The sequence below is a fragment of the Hyaloscypha bicolor genome (genome assembly GCF_002865645.1).
Source record: "Hyaloscypha bicolor E unplaced genomic scaffold K444scaffold_191, whole genome shotgun sequence".
NCBI classification, from domain to species: domain Eukaryota; kingdom Fungi; phylum Ascomycota; class Leotiomycetes; order Helotiales; family Hyaloscyphaceae; genus Hyaloscypha; species Hyaloscypha bicolor.
Window position 1 is genome coordinate 593,639 of NW_020194693.1, and position 14,500 is coordinate 608,138.

Genomic DNA, 14,500 nt, shown 5'->3' on the forward strand with positions numbered 1-14,500 from the left:
TTATTTTTAGTCTATAGTAATTAATTATAATTATTAGTATAGCTATTTCTTTGGGAGTTATATATATAGTTACGGGATACGGGATATAAGTAATGAAATATAAGTAATAAGATATAAGTAATAGAATATAGGTAATGAGATATAGTTATATAACCTCGTATCTTATTAGTAACTTAACTAGTAGACTAGACTCCTTTAGGTTTAGTAGATTTAGGGATTATATATTAATACTATAATACTATAATTTCTATTTCTGAATACTAACTTTACTAATTATATATAAATAGTATTTTATAACTTATATAATAGTATTATATATTACTAGTAAACTAATACTAATTAGTTAGTACTTATAGATTAGAGATAAAATAGTTATATTAAAAGAGATATCCGGTAGCCCTTAGTAATATTAATCTAACTATATTAAAAAAAGAAATTACTTATTAATTTTACGAAAAAGTATTTAGTAGCCTAAGGAAAAAAACTCTAGTTCTTACTAATTAATAAGCGGTTAGCCTTTTAATTATCTATTTATTTAACTTCTACTATTCTTTAAAACTAACTTCTTTTGGCCCTAAAACTACTTTCTTAGAAACTATCTTTTCTACTTATATAATACCCGTATTTATAGAATTCTTTCTCTAGAATATATACCTTATATATATTCTTAAAGCTCTTTAATTACTACTTTGATTTTATTATTAAATCGAGTTTTTCGAGCTTTAGACTCTCCCGGAATTATAATATTTCATTTCCTAAATTTCTTATTATAGACGAAATATTTAAGGGCAAAATATTTACTTTAATATTTATAATACCTCTAGGTATCTGGGATACCTGGTATCTTAATTAGATATTTGAATTAGATATCTAGTATCTAAACTAGGTATCTGGATATCTTTATTACTAAATCCTATTATAAACTATCTTACCCTCAAATTCCTCTTATTATAAACCATATATATACCGGAGAGAACTTAGCCCTAAGGGTTCGGAATAGTAAATTCTTGAGATAAATACGAGTAAATAAAGAAATAGAAGAATGGCATTAACCTGGCTAGTTCTAACTATAAGGAAATCCTGGATTACCTTAATACTAGATTATTCTAGTATAAGATAGAAAAGTTAATTAATAAAGATCTTTGGGAATTATTTAAAAAGGATTTTAGTAACTTTAATCTCGAGATATTTAATTAATTAGATTAATATATATTATACTAATTACGAGCTGTTTTATAATATAGTAGTATTTATATTAAATATAACTATAGTTACTTTACTATTATATAGTCCCTAGTTAATATTATTTAGAGAGAAGAATAATATATCTAAACTACTAATAATATTATTACTACTAGATAAGATCTTAAAGCAAGCCCTATTATTTTATTATATATATTCCTAAATAATAGTATTATAAGAAATTAATATATTAAACTAATTATTACTTATATTCTCTTATAACCTACTATTTCTTTATTATCTATAATTGCTTCTACTAGTACCGGATCGCAGAAAGCTAAAGCTAATAATCTCTTACTACCTTTACTATTTCTAAATAGCTCTTTAACTAGTTTTCTTACTATAAAGCTAATTAGAAAAGTAGTAAAGATATATATTAAGATATAGAAGTATAATAGAACTAATAGTAGTTTTAACTAAAAACTCGCTATTTTTCTTAATATTTACTAATATATAGAGCTTTTATAAGAAATATTAGTAAGAGCTTTCCCTATTATATTAAAGGAACTAGTATAAGATTACTTTTATAATAACTAGCTCTTTTAATATATATATAAAGAGGCCTATATAAATATTTATAGCTTCTTTAAGGGCCCTGGTTTCTAATATTAAAACTTAGACAAGTAGAATACTATTATAATAGTAACTATAATAGCTTAATATCCTAAAAAAAAAATATTTGAGCTCGTCTAGTTACTAATTAATAACCTATATAAATTATAATATAGACTAGTACCTGCCTTATAAAATACCGAATTCCTATATAATAAGATTATTACCTCTTATTAAGGTATACTAGTATACTAATATATAGTCTCGAATTCTCTTTCTAATCTCGGCTAATTTATTAATAAGCTTTAATTATCTATTATTACTTATAAGAAGAAATAATAGATTAATACCGAGATCCTTTTTACTAATTAATAATACTATTCTTAAAACTCTCTAAACTATTACCTGTCTAGAAATTATTAATACGGACCCAGCTATAATTTCGGAATCTATAATAATTACTTTAAGTCCTATAACTATAATAATTATATTCCGAAGTCGTATTTTATATATAAGAGACCCGAATACTATTTATAGAAGTATATACTAGAGAAATAAGAGGCTAAGAAGGCTTGATTTAAGAATAAAAACGTTTACTAATTTAAATCCCGAAATACCTATAACTTTAATAAATGCTTTAGTAGTACTTATATATAATATATTACCGAATTTGAAAGAGAAAAGAATAATAAGAATAATAAGAATAAACTAGTAAATAATACTTTTAAAGCCTTATTAGTAGAAATAAATAAAGGAGAAGAATATTACTCTAATTCCTACTTTATTTCTATTAAGAGCTTCCTAACTACTCTTATAGCCCTTACTTCTACTATTTCTATAACTAATATTCTTATAGATAATCTTATATTTCTTTCTTTTATATACTAGATAATAGGCGAAAACTATATCTTAGAGCTTATTAAATAGATAGAAAATACCTAGATATTTATAATTAATAATATATTAAGATATAATACTTATTATTTTTATAAAGTTATAATTAATACCGGAGTCTCTAGATTCTCAATTACTAGTTCTAACTAATTCCAAGCTTTATAGTAGACTAATAGTAGTATCTAACTTAATAAAACTACTAAAGGTCTAGTTAATATCTAGTTTAGTATTGAATCTATATTCTCTATTAGATTTATAATAGTAAGAATACTAATTAGGCAAGTATAATTTTATATTATATTTATAAAGGCTTTATTTTTACTTAGTTTAGCTAATATAAATAAGCTAGGAGTCTATTTTAATAATCTTACTAATTATTTTATTACTTCTAATATAATGTTTTAGATACTTTTTTCTGCTTTAAAATATTATTCTATAAAGCTTTATTTCCGAATTCTTTATTTATAATTCTTGCTTTCTTATAAAAGTCGAATTATAATATCTATATTACCGTTTTAGTTATTTATTTATTAGTAAGCTTTGAAATATACTAGAATAAGCAGGCTATAATATTAATATAGAAGCCCTTAAGTACTTTATAAAATATTATAAGTAATACCAGAAATTCGGATAATTACTAGGATAATTTAAGTTTAATCTAAGAAATAATATTAGCTTTAATTATTCTATTATTATTAATATTTTCTATATTTCCGGTAAGTCTATACTTTATATTATTAATAAAGGTACTAGATATTAAGCCGGCTAATAGCTTTAAAATATTAGTATATTATATATTTGGGATACCCTAAAATAGTATTAAATTAATATTTATTTAGGCCCTTCTAATTAGATTATAGTAAATACCGGAAAGTAGTTTATTAGTAAAGAGTTTACTTAGCTTATAAATACTATAGGAACTAAGGTTAAAATTGTTCCTATAGAAGCTTATAGTTCCTTCGGAATTATAGAATACTATTATAGCCTAATTTAATATACTTACCTTATTATTATAACTAAAATTAATGGAATTAATAAGGATACTATATTCTAAATAGTTTTTAAGGCCATTAATAATTCCGCTAGACCTAATAGTATTATTCTAATTCTTTTAATTTATAGTATTTTATCCCGAATAACCGAATATAATACCCTATTACTAATTATATTATAGTAATTAGTAGTACTTAAGAAGGTAATAGTAGAAATTCAGAAGCTTTGAGCTAGATACCAGATTATAAATATCCTAAATATCCGAAATAGTTCTAGTATTACTAATATTTATAAATTTCTCTTGAATTTGAATATTCTTATATAATATAAAGGAAATACTAATTAACCTAGTAATTGAGATAAGCCATATAAGCTAGTAGCTATTAATAGAGAGAACTATATACTAGCTCTACTATATAGTAATATTACCTTTTATTTAATCTTTATAAAGCCCTTTTATATAGGAGATATTAAGGTTATTACTAATAGTCCCGAACCTAAACCTGTTTCCGAACTTTATAATAAGGCTAAAGGTAATACAGGTATAATTTCTCTTACTATTCCTGCTATTTTACTAAAGTATAATAGAGGATACCCTTATAAAAACCCGGATTTTATAGTATTCTTATAGGATAATAACCTATATAAGAACTTCTATTAAGTTAAAGTTACTAGCTTTCTAGAAAAGAGTATATTTAAAATTATTTCTAGATCTCAGATACTAAAGAAGATATATATTTTTAATTCCCGGTTTATTAATAAGATTAAGAATAAGAATATAAAGAGAGAGCTTAAGAAGTTAAGACTAGTTATCTAGGCTTATAATAATAATAAGAAATATATAATATTAATATAATTGCCTATTATTTAATATATTAGCTAGAGAATTATCCTTAGTATTACTATTATAATAATAAATATTATAGAGCTATATTTATATAATATCTCATAAGTTTATATCTAATTAATAACTTTATTTAACTATAATTTTTATATTAACTCGCCTTATAAGCTTACTAGAGAGCTAAATCTAAATAATAATTCGGTTTTAAAGGTTATAAAACTACTATATAATATACCGGAAGCTAGGAACTACTAGTTTAAGACTTACTATTCCTACTATATTAATGAGCTTTCTATAAAATAATTAACTTATAACTCTTGCCTTTTCTATAATAAGTAACTCTTCGGAATTATTAGCCTTTAAACTAATAATACCCTATTTATTAGAACTAATAATTTTATAAAGATAAAGTAACTAAAGCTCTAAGAAGCTAAGTTCTTGGCTAAAGAGTATAAATGCCTTACTATTAACTATAATCTCAAGTTTAATAGAAGTATTATTTATACGGATATTACTAGAATTATTCTTATATAAGAATACTAGTATAAAAACCTCTGAACTATTTCTATAAAGAATACTATTACTATAAGTAATAGGAGTACTATTTATTAAGATCTTTCTATTAAGAACTAATATATTACCTAATATATTAGAAGAATATATATTATATTAGTTTATTAACTAGAAGCTTTATATAATCTATTAATTACTATTTAAGCTATTAAACCCTCGGAAACTAATATAAAGGCACTTAATAAGTATATTTAATAATAAATTGAGAATACTACTAGAGAACTAAGATTTATAAAGCTAGTAAAGAAGTTCTTATATTTAATTATTTTTATAAATACTTTATTTACAAATAATAGAGATTTCTTCTCCCAAATCAGATATATTTTAGTTCTAGTAAATAGAACTAAATATACTAATATTATTTACTAGTTCTCTACTAAATACAAGAGAATTACTAGAAGTATTCTAGCTTCGGAACTCTATAGTATGGCTTATAGCTTTAATATAGGCACTTTAGTCAAATCTATAATTAATAAAGTACTAGAAATAGAACTATTACTAGTAGTTTATACGGATTCGAAGTTATTATATAAATGCCTTATTAAATTAGAAACCACTCGAGAAAAGCATCTAATAATTAATATAATATACCTCTACTAGGTATATAAATAATAAGAGATTATAGAAGTTAAATAGATTAAGAGAGAATTAAATCCTGCCGATTTCATAACGAAATCAAAGCTAATAAATACCCTCAAGTACCTAATTAATACGAATATTATATAATTAGATATAAAGAAATAGGTCGAGTATAAATAGAGCAGGAAATAGATATATGAAATAAGAGAATATTATAAGAGGGGAAATTATATATAAAAGGCCATAGCCTTTAGTATATAACTAAAACCTCGGAAGTAATATAAATATATAAAATATTTGGGAAATCTGGTACTAGGCCGGATTAGGGAATTTGTATATAATTAGAGGGAAATATTATTTTTTGCGTTTTTAGAAAGTTTCTAGTATTAGTATAGCTATTTCTTTAAAAGTTATATATATAGTTACGGGATACGGGATACGGGATATAGGTAATAGGATATAGGTAATAGGATATAGGTAATAGGATATAGGTAATAGGATATAGGTAATAGGATATAGGTAATAGGATATAGGTAATGAAATATAGGTAATGAGATATAATTATATAACCTCATATCTTATTAGTAACTTAACTAGTAGACTAGACTCCTTTAGGTTTAGTAGATTTAGGGATTATATATTAATACTATAATACTATAATTCCTATTTCTGAATAATAACTTTACTAACTATATATAAATAGTATTTTATAACTTATATAACGGTATTATATATTACTAGTAAATTAATAATAACTTATTAGAATTAAGGATCCTATTCTATTTATAAGTAAGGATAATTACTAGATTAATAATTAGATATTTAATATAAGAAATAAACTAATATAAAACTTTTCTAAATTTAATAATAAATTACTAAAAATTATTTATATAATATAACTAATTACTAGAAATACTCGTAACTTTATTTATAATTAACTAGAACCTAGATTAGTTAAATAGATCTTAATTATTAAATAGATTTTCAAAATTCTTTAGTAAACTTATAATAAAAATAAAGAGATAAAATATTAGAAAATAAAAAAAATATACTAGTATTTGAAATAAAAAAATAAATTATTTCTAATATTCTAGATAAAGTTTATTTATTTAATAATAAAACTAAAGAAGTTACCGGATAATTAATATAATAATTTAATAAATAAAATAAATCTCGAATTATTTAAAGGCTTAAATAATAAGAAGTTTAATATATTTAGGGATCTTATTAAATAGTATATAAAATAAGAAAATAGACTTCTTTTAATTAAAAATAAATAATTCTAAAAGAAATAACTAGTAGAAATCATTTATTATTAAATATTATTCCGAATTAGAAAGCTTACCGGAATTTAAAAAGCTATAGTAATCTTATATTTAATAGATTAATCTTAATAGCCGGTATTCTTATAGCTAAAAAAAAGTAGTTTATTAAGAATTTAAAAAGAGATTAGACTAGCCAGAGAGTTTTTATTATTATAGCTATAGAAAGCCTAGATATATAAAAAGTTCTTATTCTAATTTTAGTAAGGTTATATTTATTAAAGAGAATTATTTAGAAAAAGCTAATAATTTAAAAGCAAATAATAAAAATACCGACTTTTATTTATTATTTAATAAGAAATATAATATTAATAAATCGGGAAAAGTCTAGCTCTAAATATAAAAATAGTCTTTCTAAAATAAGAACTTTACTAAAAGCCTATAGATCTTATTTAACTAATTAGTAGAAACTAGTTCCTTATTAATTATAAAATAAGCTAAAAAGGCAAAACTATAGCCTTTTAATATTTAGTAAAGCTATTTAATATCTAGCTATTATAGATCTAGCTATTAATTAATATTTCTAAACTTAATAATATTTACTTATTACTAATCTTGGCTTTTATAATATAATTCTAGAAAAGAAATAGCTAGTAAAATATAATATTCTATTAGACTATTAATAGAATTAATTCTATTAGCTAGATCTTATTTAGAAAATATTAAAAAGATAACTATTCTAAAAATATTCTAATTAGAATCCTAAAAAAAACTAGTAAAACCAGATCCGAAAAGTAAAAGAATATACTTTTTATTTTTCTATAAGATCTTTTTATAAGAAAAGCCAAATACTAGATAAATAAAAAAAATAACTAGATTTTAATACTTTTAAAATAGGCAAGCTACTAGATTATTTCTACTATTTTCTAATTAAATATTAAAGATTCTAGTAATTTAATTAAATTAGTTATTATTAATAAGATTAATTATATATTTAAGAAATAGAATTATAAATTAAAAAAATATTTACTATTACTTATAATAATTAGATAACTAATACTATAGCCTACCAAATATTATATTTAAACTAATAATCTAATATATTTCCTAAATATAAACGAATCTAATATTTTTAGTAATATACTCTATTTAATAACCGGACGGCAAACTGGCTACTGTTTTCGGAGGGTTTAGTCACTGCTTTCTACAGCCAACTTGCCAAATTCTCGCGCTGCTCTAACGCTCGCGTACCTGGCCAAGGCGGCATGACCCTAGCCGACTATAAGAACACCCAAAATTAACAACCGCTTTTCTACTCTCATTCCTACTTCTGATAAGACTTTTCAGGGAGCAGAAAAAATGGATGCCCACCATCCCCTTGGTAACTTAAGATGGCTGTCATCCTATTTATTCGTCCATTTTCTCTCCCTTGTCCATCTGCTCTTTCCTCCACACCTCTTATGCTCAACTACCTCTTTCTGCTCTATTTCTCTCCTCTCCTCCGAAACCGTTTTTTGGCAGCAGGTCCTTTCTAACATATTCTCCTTTGACTTCTGAATTCATAGTTATTGTCATCGTCATCGTCCCCTTTGGTTAATAGTGTCGATATGCGTCGTCGCCAACCAACACCAAGCCCTTCCTCCTCCGATAACGATGGGTCCCCTTGCATCTAAAGCCAAAATTGCCCAATATCCCTGTCTTCCGCTATTTCGCAATCAAGAATTCTTCTCTCCAAACCCCCTTTTGGACAACACTTGCTATCACGCCGAACCTAAGATACGCCATCGCTCAAGCATTCCCCGACGACAATTTGCCCTCGCCATCGATTACAGCTCAAGAATACGTCGACGCACTCAATCACTCAAAGTTGCTTGCAGTGAAAGACCTCTTCGTCAAAACAGTCGCAGACAGAGATGCGACTCTTGAGTCAACAAACATCCTTCTCTTCAGAGCTCTCCACACCCTCGCCATAATCTACGCCGAGCTTGAACAATGGCAAAATGCAGAGAGTACATACAAGAAATTGCTAGCGGAAAGTGACAAGATTCTGGGACCAGATTCGAAAGTAGCTGCCGGGGCAGTTTCTAATCTGGGGAAAGTCTATGAGCAGCAGGGGAAACATGAGGAGGCTGAAACTATACTTCGACGAGCGAAGTTGTGGGCGGGAAATAATCTTGAGGGGGAGAGCCCGCAGTATCTTGGTGCTGTTCAAGGGTTGATTCCTGTTTTGACGAAACAGGGGAAGCTTGGAGAGACAGAGAAGATGTTGGAGGAGGGATTGACCCTTGTGAGGAAGATGTCTGGGCGGTTTAAAGAGGAGGATACGGTGGAGATGGAGGCTGTTGCTAAGGGTCTTGTAGCGTTGAAAAAGTAGCATCATTGTGTTGAAGAGAAAATGAATATAAATGAGGGGGTTACTCAAGTCCTTGGTTCGCTAAATAGGTACTATATGCTCAACTTGAGTAATGATAGTAGACCAAAGGGATTGTTAAACTTGCAATCTGCTAGTGGATGAACTGTCTTGCTAAGGTCATGTCTACCAGAAAGAGCATCGAACAATTATAACAGACTCAACGCCCCATTGAAAAGGATATTGCCATCAATTACCGCCGAGAAGCTCAGGTTCGATATTGCGGAAAGAGATGGCTGAGGAGTGAACTAAGTCTTGGAGGCTATCCTTCAAGGCAGCTTGTTTCTGAAGTAGCACTACATCAGACAAGATTGACCACATGAAACGTCACAGAACCAAATGTCAACTGGTAGTCACTGACCTGAACAACAAGATTCGCAGCACGCTGTCCAACACTCTTTCTATTCTTAGCCAGCTCTAATACCTTTTCCTCAAGCTGTGCATCTGTTCTCTCTACATGAAGTTCCAGGGTGGTGAGCCGAGCAACTTCGGGAAGGACGAAGGTAGAGGAAACCTCGGAGTATATTGCAGAAACCATCGCGGCGTATTGGAACCGGGTCTTCATATCGAAAGCACCAGCAAGCATGACCTATACGATGAATAGTAAGCAAGACTGAGTAGTCTATTCATAATTCAGGCCAAGCTCTTACAGATTTGATCTCAGGAAGCCCCTCTTTATCCTCGGCCATTCCGAATACTATGTCGCTGTTTTCTACTGTATGATTAATGATGCGCTGAAGAGTAATGAGAAACGTCATGAAGTTGTCGATGTGCTGTTGTAGCATATGCAACCGGTAGATAGACTTGGACACGATTCCCTTGATCGTCGACTTCGATCAGGGCACAAAATATTTCAGCGAAGGCTTTCTACTATGGTTTGTGGTAGTATCATGACTTACTATTGAGCTTGTCTCATTCGCCAGTTCCTTTAGAGCATTTTTCAGCTCCGCTGTCTCCTCCTCCAGCCTCCGAATCTCGGCTTGTCGAGCTTTCTCAGCTTGCTCTCCTTTCTCGATCTCGTCCTTCAACATAAGGTAGTGAATCCAGGCACATCCTGTGCCAATGACAAGAGGAACACCCAGGACTGGCATGGCCACCGCTGTGGCCAAGCTTTCGGCCATAGTAGCGGCGCTGACTGCATTGACAATTGTTACTTCCCGTCAATTATCCAAGGGAAGCTTTTGAAACCAGGAAAACCCACCCATTTTTCCAAAGTGGCTGTCATACCACTTTTTAAAGTTTTTGGCATCTTGGAGCCGTTCCTTGTGTTCCTGGCTGCATTTTCCCTCTTTAATATTCTCCTCAGTGTTCAGTTCGATCTTCGTTTTATTCGCTTCTGCCTGTTTCTTCTTTTCTCTTTCAAGATGCAGATTTTCGCCTCGGCTAGGTTAGCTTCATGCCGAGAAACCTGCTGTGCAAGATAGCAATGATGTGGTATTAGCACCTACTAGACTTGTCTTCCAATGCTCGCAATATATTGACGGTGAGCTTTACCCACGCTCTAAACCTCTCTCTCACCGACGTGATCTTGTCTACAGATTCTTTCACCATTTTCTGTCCTTTGGTCAAAAGTCGCTTGAGAAGTCTGTCATGAGCCGCGCTTTGATTTGGCTGGCAAAATCGAAGGATTAACTCGATCTTTCAACGCAAATTAGCTCAACGTGGTGCTGTTGACTAGCATCAAATAATCCTACCACGCCATTCTCTCTGCCCAGCTCGCTCGCTAGCACTGCCACTCTCTTCATGTCTTCGTCCGTGTCTTTTAGGGTATCTTTGCCCACCTGTTCACAATGCCTAACGTTCGCAGAGAGGTAGTCGTACCTTCATTCGTCAGACTAATGATTAGACCTATATCCTGGTTTTCAAACTAGAAACAGATTTTGGGGAGTAAAGAAGAGGTGATTATACTCTAAGCCTTGTCCCTTAAGTTCGATCGCCAAGCCATCAGACTTGGAGGTGATCAGAAGGCACTCTGCCAAGATCCAAACACACTCGGGAGCAGCGCGGATGTCGCGACTCCAGTCGCGATTATAGTCTTCCTCCTGGAAGCTCTTTTCAAGCCTTGCCACTTGAGTATCCAGCGCTTCCATGTTGTCGGATATGGTGGCCGAAGTATTGAGCTGCAGAGGATTGACGTTACCAAAAGGATGCCGAACGACTGTCTTGACTTCAACGAGAATGGACGATGCGTCTTCTTGAAGAATTACAGCTGTGTGATCTGCTGTCCATGCCGCAGTACTTATGAAAAACTCCCAAGTCCCCAAGGCTCTCAATTACTGGCATACTTGGAGATAGCTTCAGCCCTGCCTTTTAAATCAGCAGCCCAAGCTGCAGGCCTAGTCCGGGGTCAATGTAGTTCATCGCAAGGCTCTGTTGGGTATGTGGCGCGATCTCATTCGTTTAAGCCTACGAAACCTCCTTGGAGTTTTGCCTTACCAAATCACAGTTAAAGTTTGAGTTAGGGAATTTGATGACATGCATCAAGCGGCGTAAATGCTCGTTATGATTTGAAGTTCGGACGCAACTGTACGCCGCTAGTGGTTGTTTCTAAGTTCTCACAACCCGGGCGTCGTTTACCAGATTCTCGCATCAGTCAATGTGTTCCAATCATAATTACGCTGGATAGACCAGGAAACGGGTCCTGAGCGGACACAGGAAATCTTTCTATTATCATTCGATACCAGACAGCGCTTCTTGACCGGACGGACTTAGCTTAACCATTGACTTATTGGACAGCCGAAGCCAATGATCGGCAACTACACAGCGACTGGCTGGGCTAATGTATAGTCGTGGAAATATCAGACGGTTAGCGAATGGCGAGGCTCTGATGACCTAGTGTGTCTGACTGGGGCCTCACCGAGTAGGCACAATCCTTAGGACTGTGTTGCTGCCTAAACGCCTACAATGGCTGGGCCAAACGGACTTAAGTGAGTATTTGCCGCGATCCTGCAAAAATCTCTCAGCCTCTTCTCGTCTCCCCTATCTGCAACCCAGGCATTATGGACAGAAAACCTCAATCTCTCAATCCGGCCGTTCTTTTGCCCATCCTCTGGCCATATGTCTCTTACAACCCCATGTCCGACGTGCTTATTAGCCAGAAGTCGGATCCAGTCGTCTACAAACCAAAACTTCCTCAATGCGGACTCGCTTCAGAGTCCCTTCCGGACGAACCACTTGAGTGGATCCGTGGGTGTTTGAAACATGATAAAGCATGCCATGTAGCTTGCCATAGTCGAGGAACCTCAAAATTTCTTCCCTCAAGGCTGATTGATATCTCTCTCGACGATCTTCCCCCACGGGCACGCCTTATTGATACTAATATATGTACAGTGGAAGACCCGAGATACGTCGCCCTAAGTCACAGGTGGATTGATAAGGAGATTTTCCAAAGCCTGGAGCTGACAACAACAGAAAACACGCTGTCAACACGAATGAACGGTATCGATGTGAATAAGTTGTCAAAGACCTTTCGGTTTGCCATCGATGTCTGCCGCTGGCTTGGCGTACGTTATCTTTGGATCGACTCTTTCTGTATTATACAGGTAAGGGGATATCCGGCAAGTCCACACATTTGCTTATCACTAATATTTGCCAAAGGATTCCCAGAGTGACTGGAAGACCGAGTCATCTAACATGGCCCAAGTCTATCGATGCTCGTACTGCACCATTGCGATCAACATACCTGAGAAGAAAAATGAGCCATTGTGGAGTCATTGCGGCTACGTTAGTGAAACTTTAGCCTCTGGATGGGTTGTGGACTACGTCAATGCTGGTAGTTGGAAATCCACATCTAGTACTCTTTGGACGAACCTGCTCAGAGGCGGCTTGCTTGGCTCTCGTGGGTGGTGCCTCCAGGAGCGGCAGCTCTCACCACGGATGTTCCACTTTCTAGAACCGGGAATGATTATGTGGGAGTGTTGCCACTTCATCGCTGCCTTAGGGGGCCCAATCTTGTTCGGTCCCAATGGCACCCATTCAAAGGAAACTAAGCCTGACAATGAGAAACGAATCATCGACATTGAAGGAGAAGCCGATCTTGAGCTATTCACAGCTACCATGTGGCCAGGCAGTGAGGAGGCTGCTCTAGAAGCCTCTTATCGGTCAAGCTATCGTGGAAAAGAACGGGAGGTCATGGATGCTTGGTACAACTTGCTGACGAACTATACCTCGCGTTCACTGACCTTTGAATCGGACCGACCGATTGCTATTGTCGGCCTCGTCAATCAGGTGAAAGCAATGACAGGCTTCACATATTTCCACGGGCTATGGAGCGAAGATCCTGTCCGTGGACTGCTTTGGGAGAGACAAAACTCAACCGGGCACAACTGGACCCGCATACCGATAAATGGAAGGCCAGAACCTCCAACGTGGTCGTGGTTATCCATCTCCGGTGCTGTGAATGAAGTGGCTGGAAACGACGAGGACACAAACCCACCGCTATTTGAGGACACGCGTGAGTGTCGTCCTATTTTCGATCATACCTATGAACTTGTGGTGAAATCTATCGTTTTCTCAGAGAAAAGTTCCTATGTGGCTATCTCTGCCCCAGTCATGTCAGCACAATTGAAGTATAGTGTCCCAACGGCCGAAGTGGGGACCCAAGGAAGGACTGTAGCTGTTACTCACAACGCGGAGAGATTTCTAGGACAAACAGTTGCTTGGGCATGTTTGGATATTCCCACAGAAAACTACAATGGAGCTGTCACAATTGCTATCCTTACGAGTTCGTACGGGCTCCTCCTAGAAAGAACAGGGAACCTGAACCGATATCGTAGGCTTGGGGTGGTCAGAAACCTGCCGGACGTAAATGAATATTGGTGGGACCTCAGCAATAGTGAGCCCCAGGACATTGTCGTTGTGTAACTGGACCAAGGGTATGATGGTTTCCAGGCGCTTGTATGTACGAAGACATCGAGCTAATGAACATGTTACGCAAGACTTATATAGTACAAATCGGTCGTCTGGTGGATTGCTCTCGTCTAGAGCTACTTTCTTCTTTGGCTTAACAAATTTGCCGAGCCTTCTGGCATATTCTACACAAGCAGGAGTGTTCCACCAATGAATATGAATTTGAAATCCATCAATGCTGCTTTTGCGCATTCAATTTCCGCAACAATACTCAATTTTTGACAAGAATTCAGCACTCAGAAA

At 32.9% G+C, this 14,500-nt stretch overlaps 3 protein-coding genes across 3 annotated transcripts; 2 read left to right on the plus strand and 1 right to left on the minus strand.

Moving 5' to 3' along the window:
- Positions 1 to 8,546: 8,546 nt before the first annotated feature.
- K444DRAFT_670972 (uncharacterized protein) lies at positions 8,547 to 9,313 on the plus strand (the record flags this gene model as incomplete). The annotated part of the gene is made up of 2 exons (XM_024887695.1): positions 8,547 to 8,596; positions 8,716 to 9,313. 2 exons carry the CDS (start codon positions 8,547 to 8,549, stop codon positions 9,311 to 9,313), a joined length of 648 nt encoding a protein of 215 aa, XP_024726234.1.
- Positions 9,314 to 9,650: 337 nt separating this feature from the next.
- On the minus strand, positions 9,651 to 11,439 carry K444DRAFT_549550 (uncharacterized protein; the record flags this gene model as incomplete). Its single annotated transcript, XM_024876467.1, has 7 exons — positions 9,651 to 9,938; positions 10,000 to 10,179; positions 10,249 to 10,484; positions 10,551 to 10,705; positions 10,803 to 10,987; positions 11,044 to 11,170; positions 11,258 to 11,439. 7 exons carry the CDS (start codon positions 11,437 to 11,439, stop codon positions 9,651 to 9,653), a joined length of 1,353 nt encoding a protein of 450 aa, XP_024726235.1.
- Positions 11,440 to 12,318: 879 nt separating this feature from the next.
- On the plus strand, positions 12,319 to 14,377 carry K444DRAFT_605433 (HET-domain-containing protein). Its single transcript, XM_024878854.1, has 2 exons — positions 12,319 to 12,891; positions 12,947 to 14,377. Exons 1-2 carry the CDS (start codon positions 12,349 to 12,351, stop codon positions 14,210 to 14,212), a joined length of 1,809 nt encoding a protein of 602 aa, XP_024726236.1. The 5' UTR covers positions 12,319 to 12,348; the 3' UTR covers positions 14,213 to 14,377.
- The last annotated feature ends 123 nt before the right edge of the window (positions 14,378 to 14,500 follow it).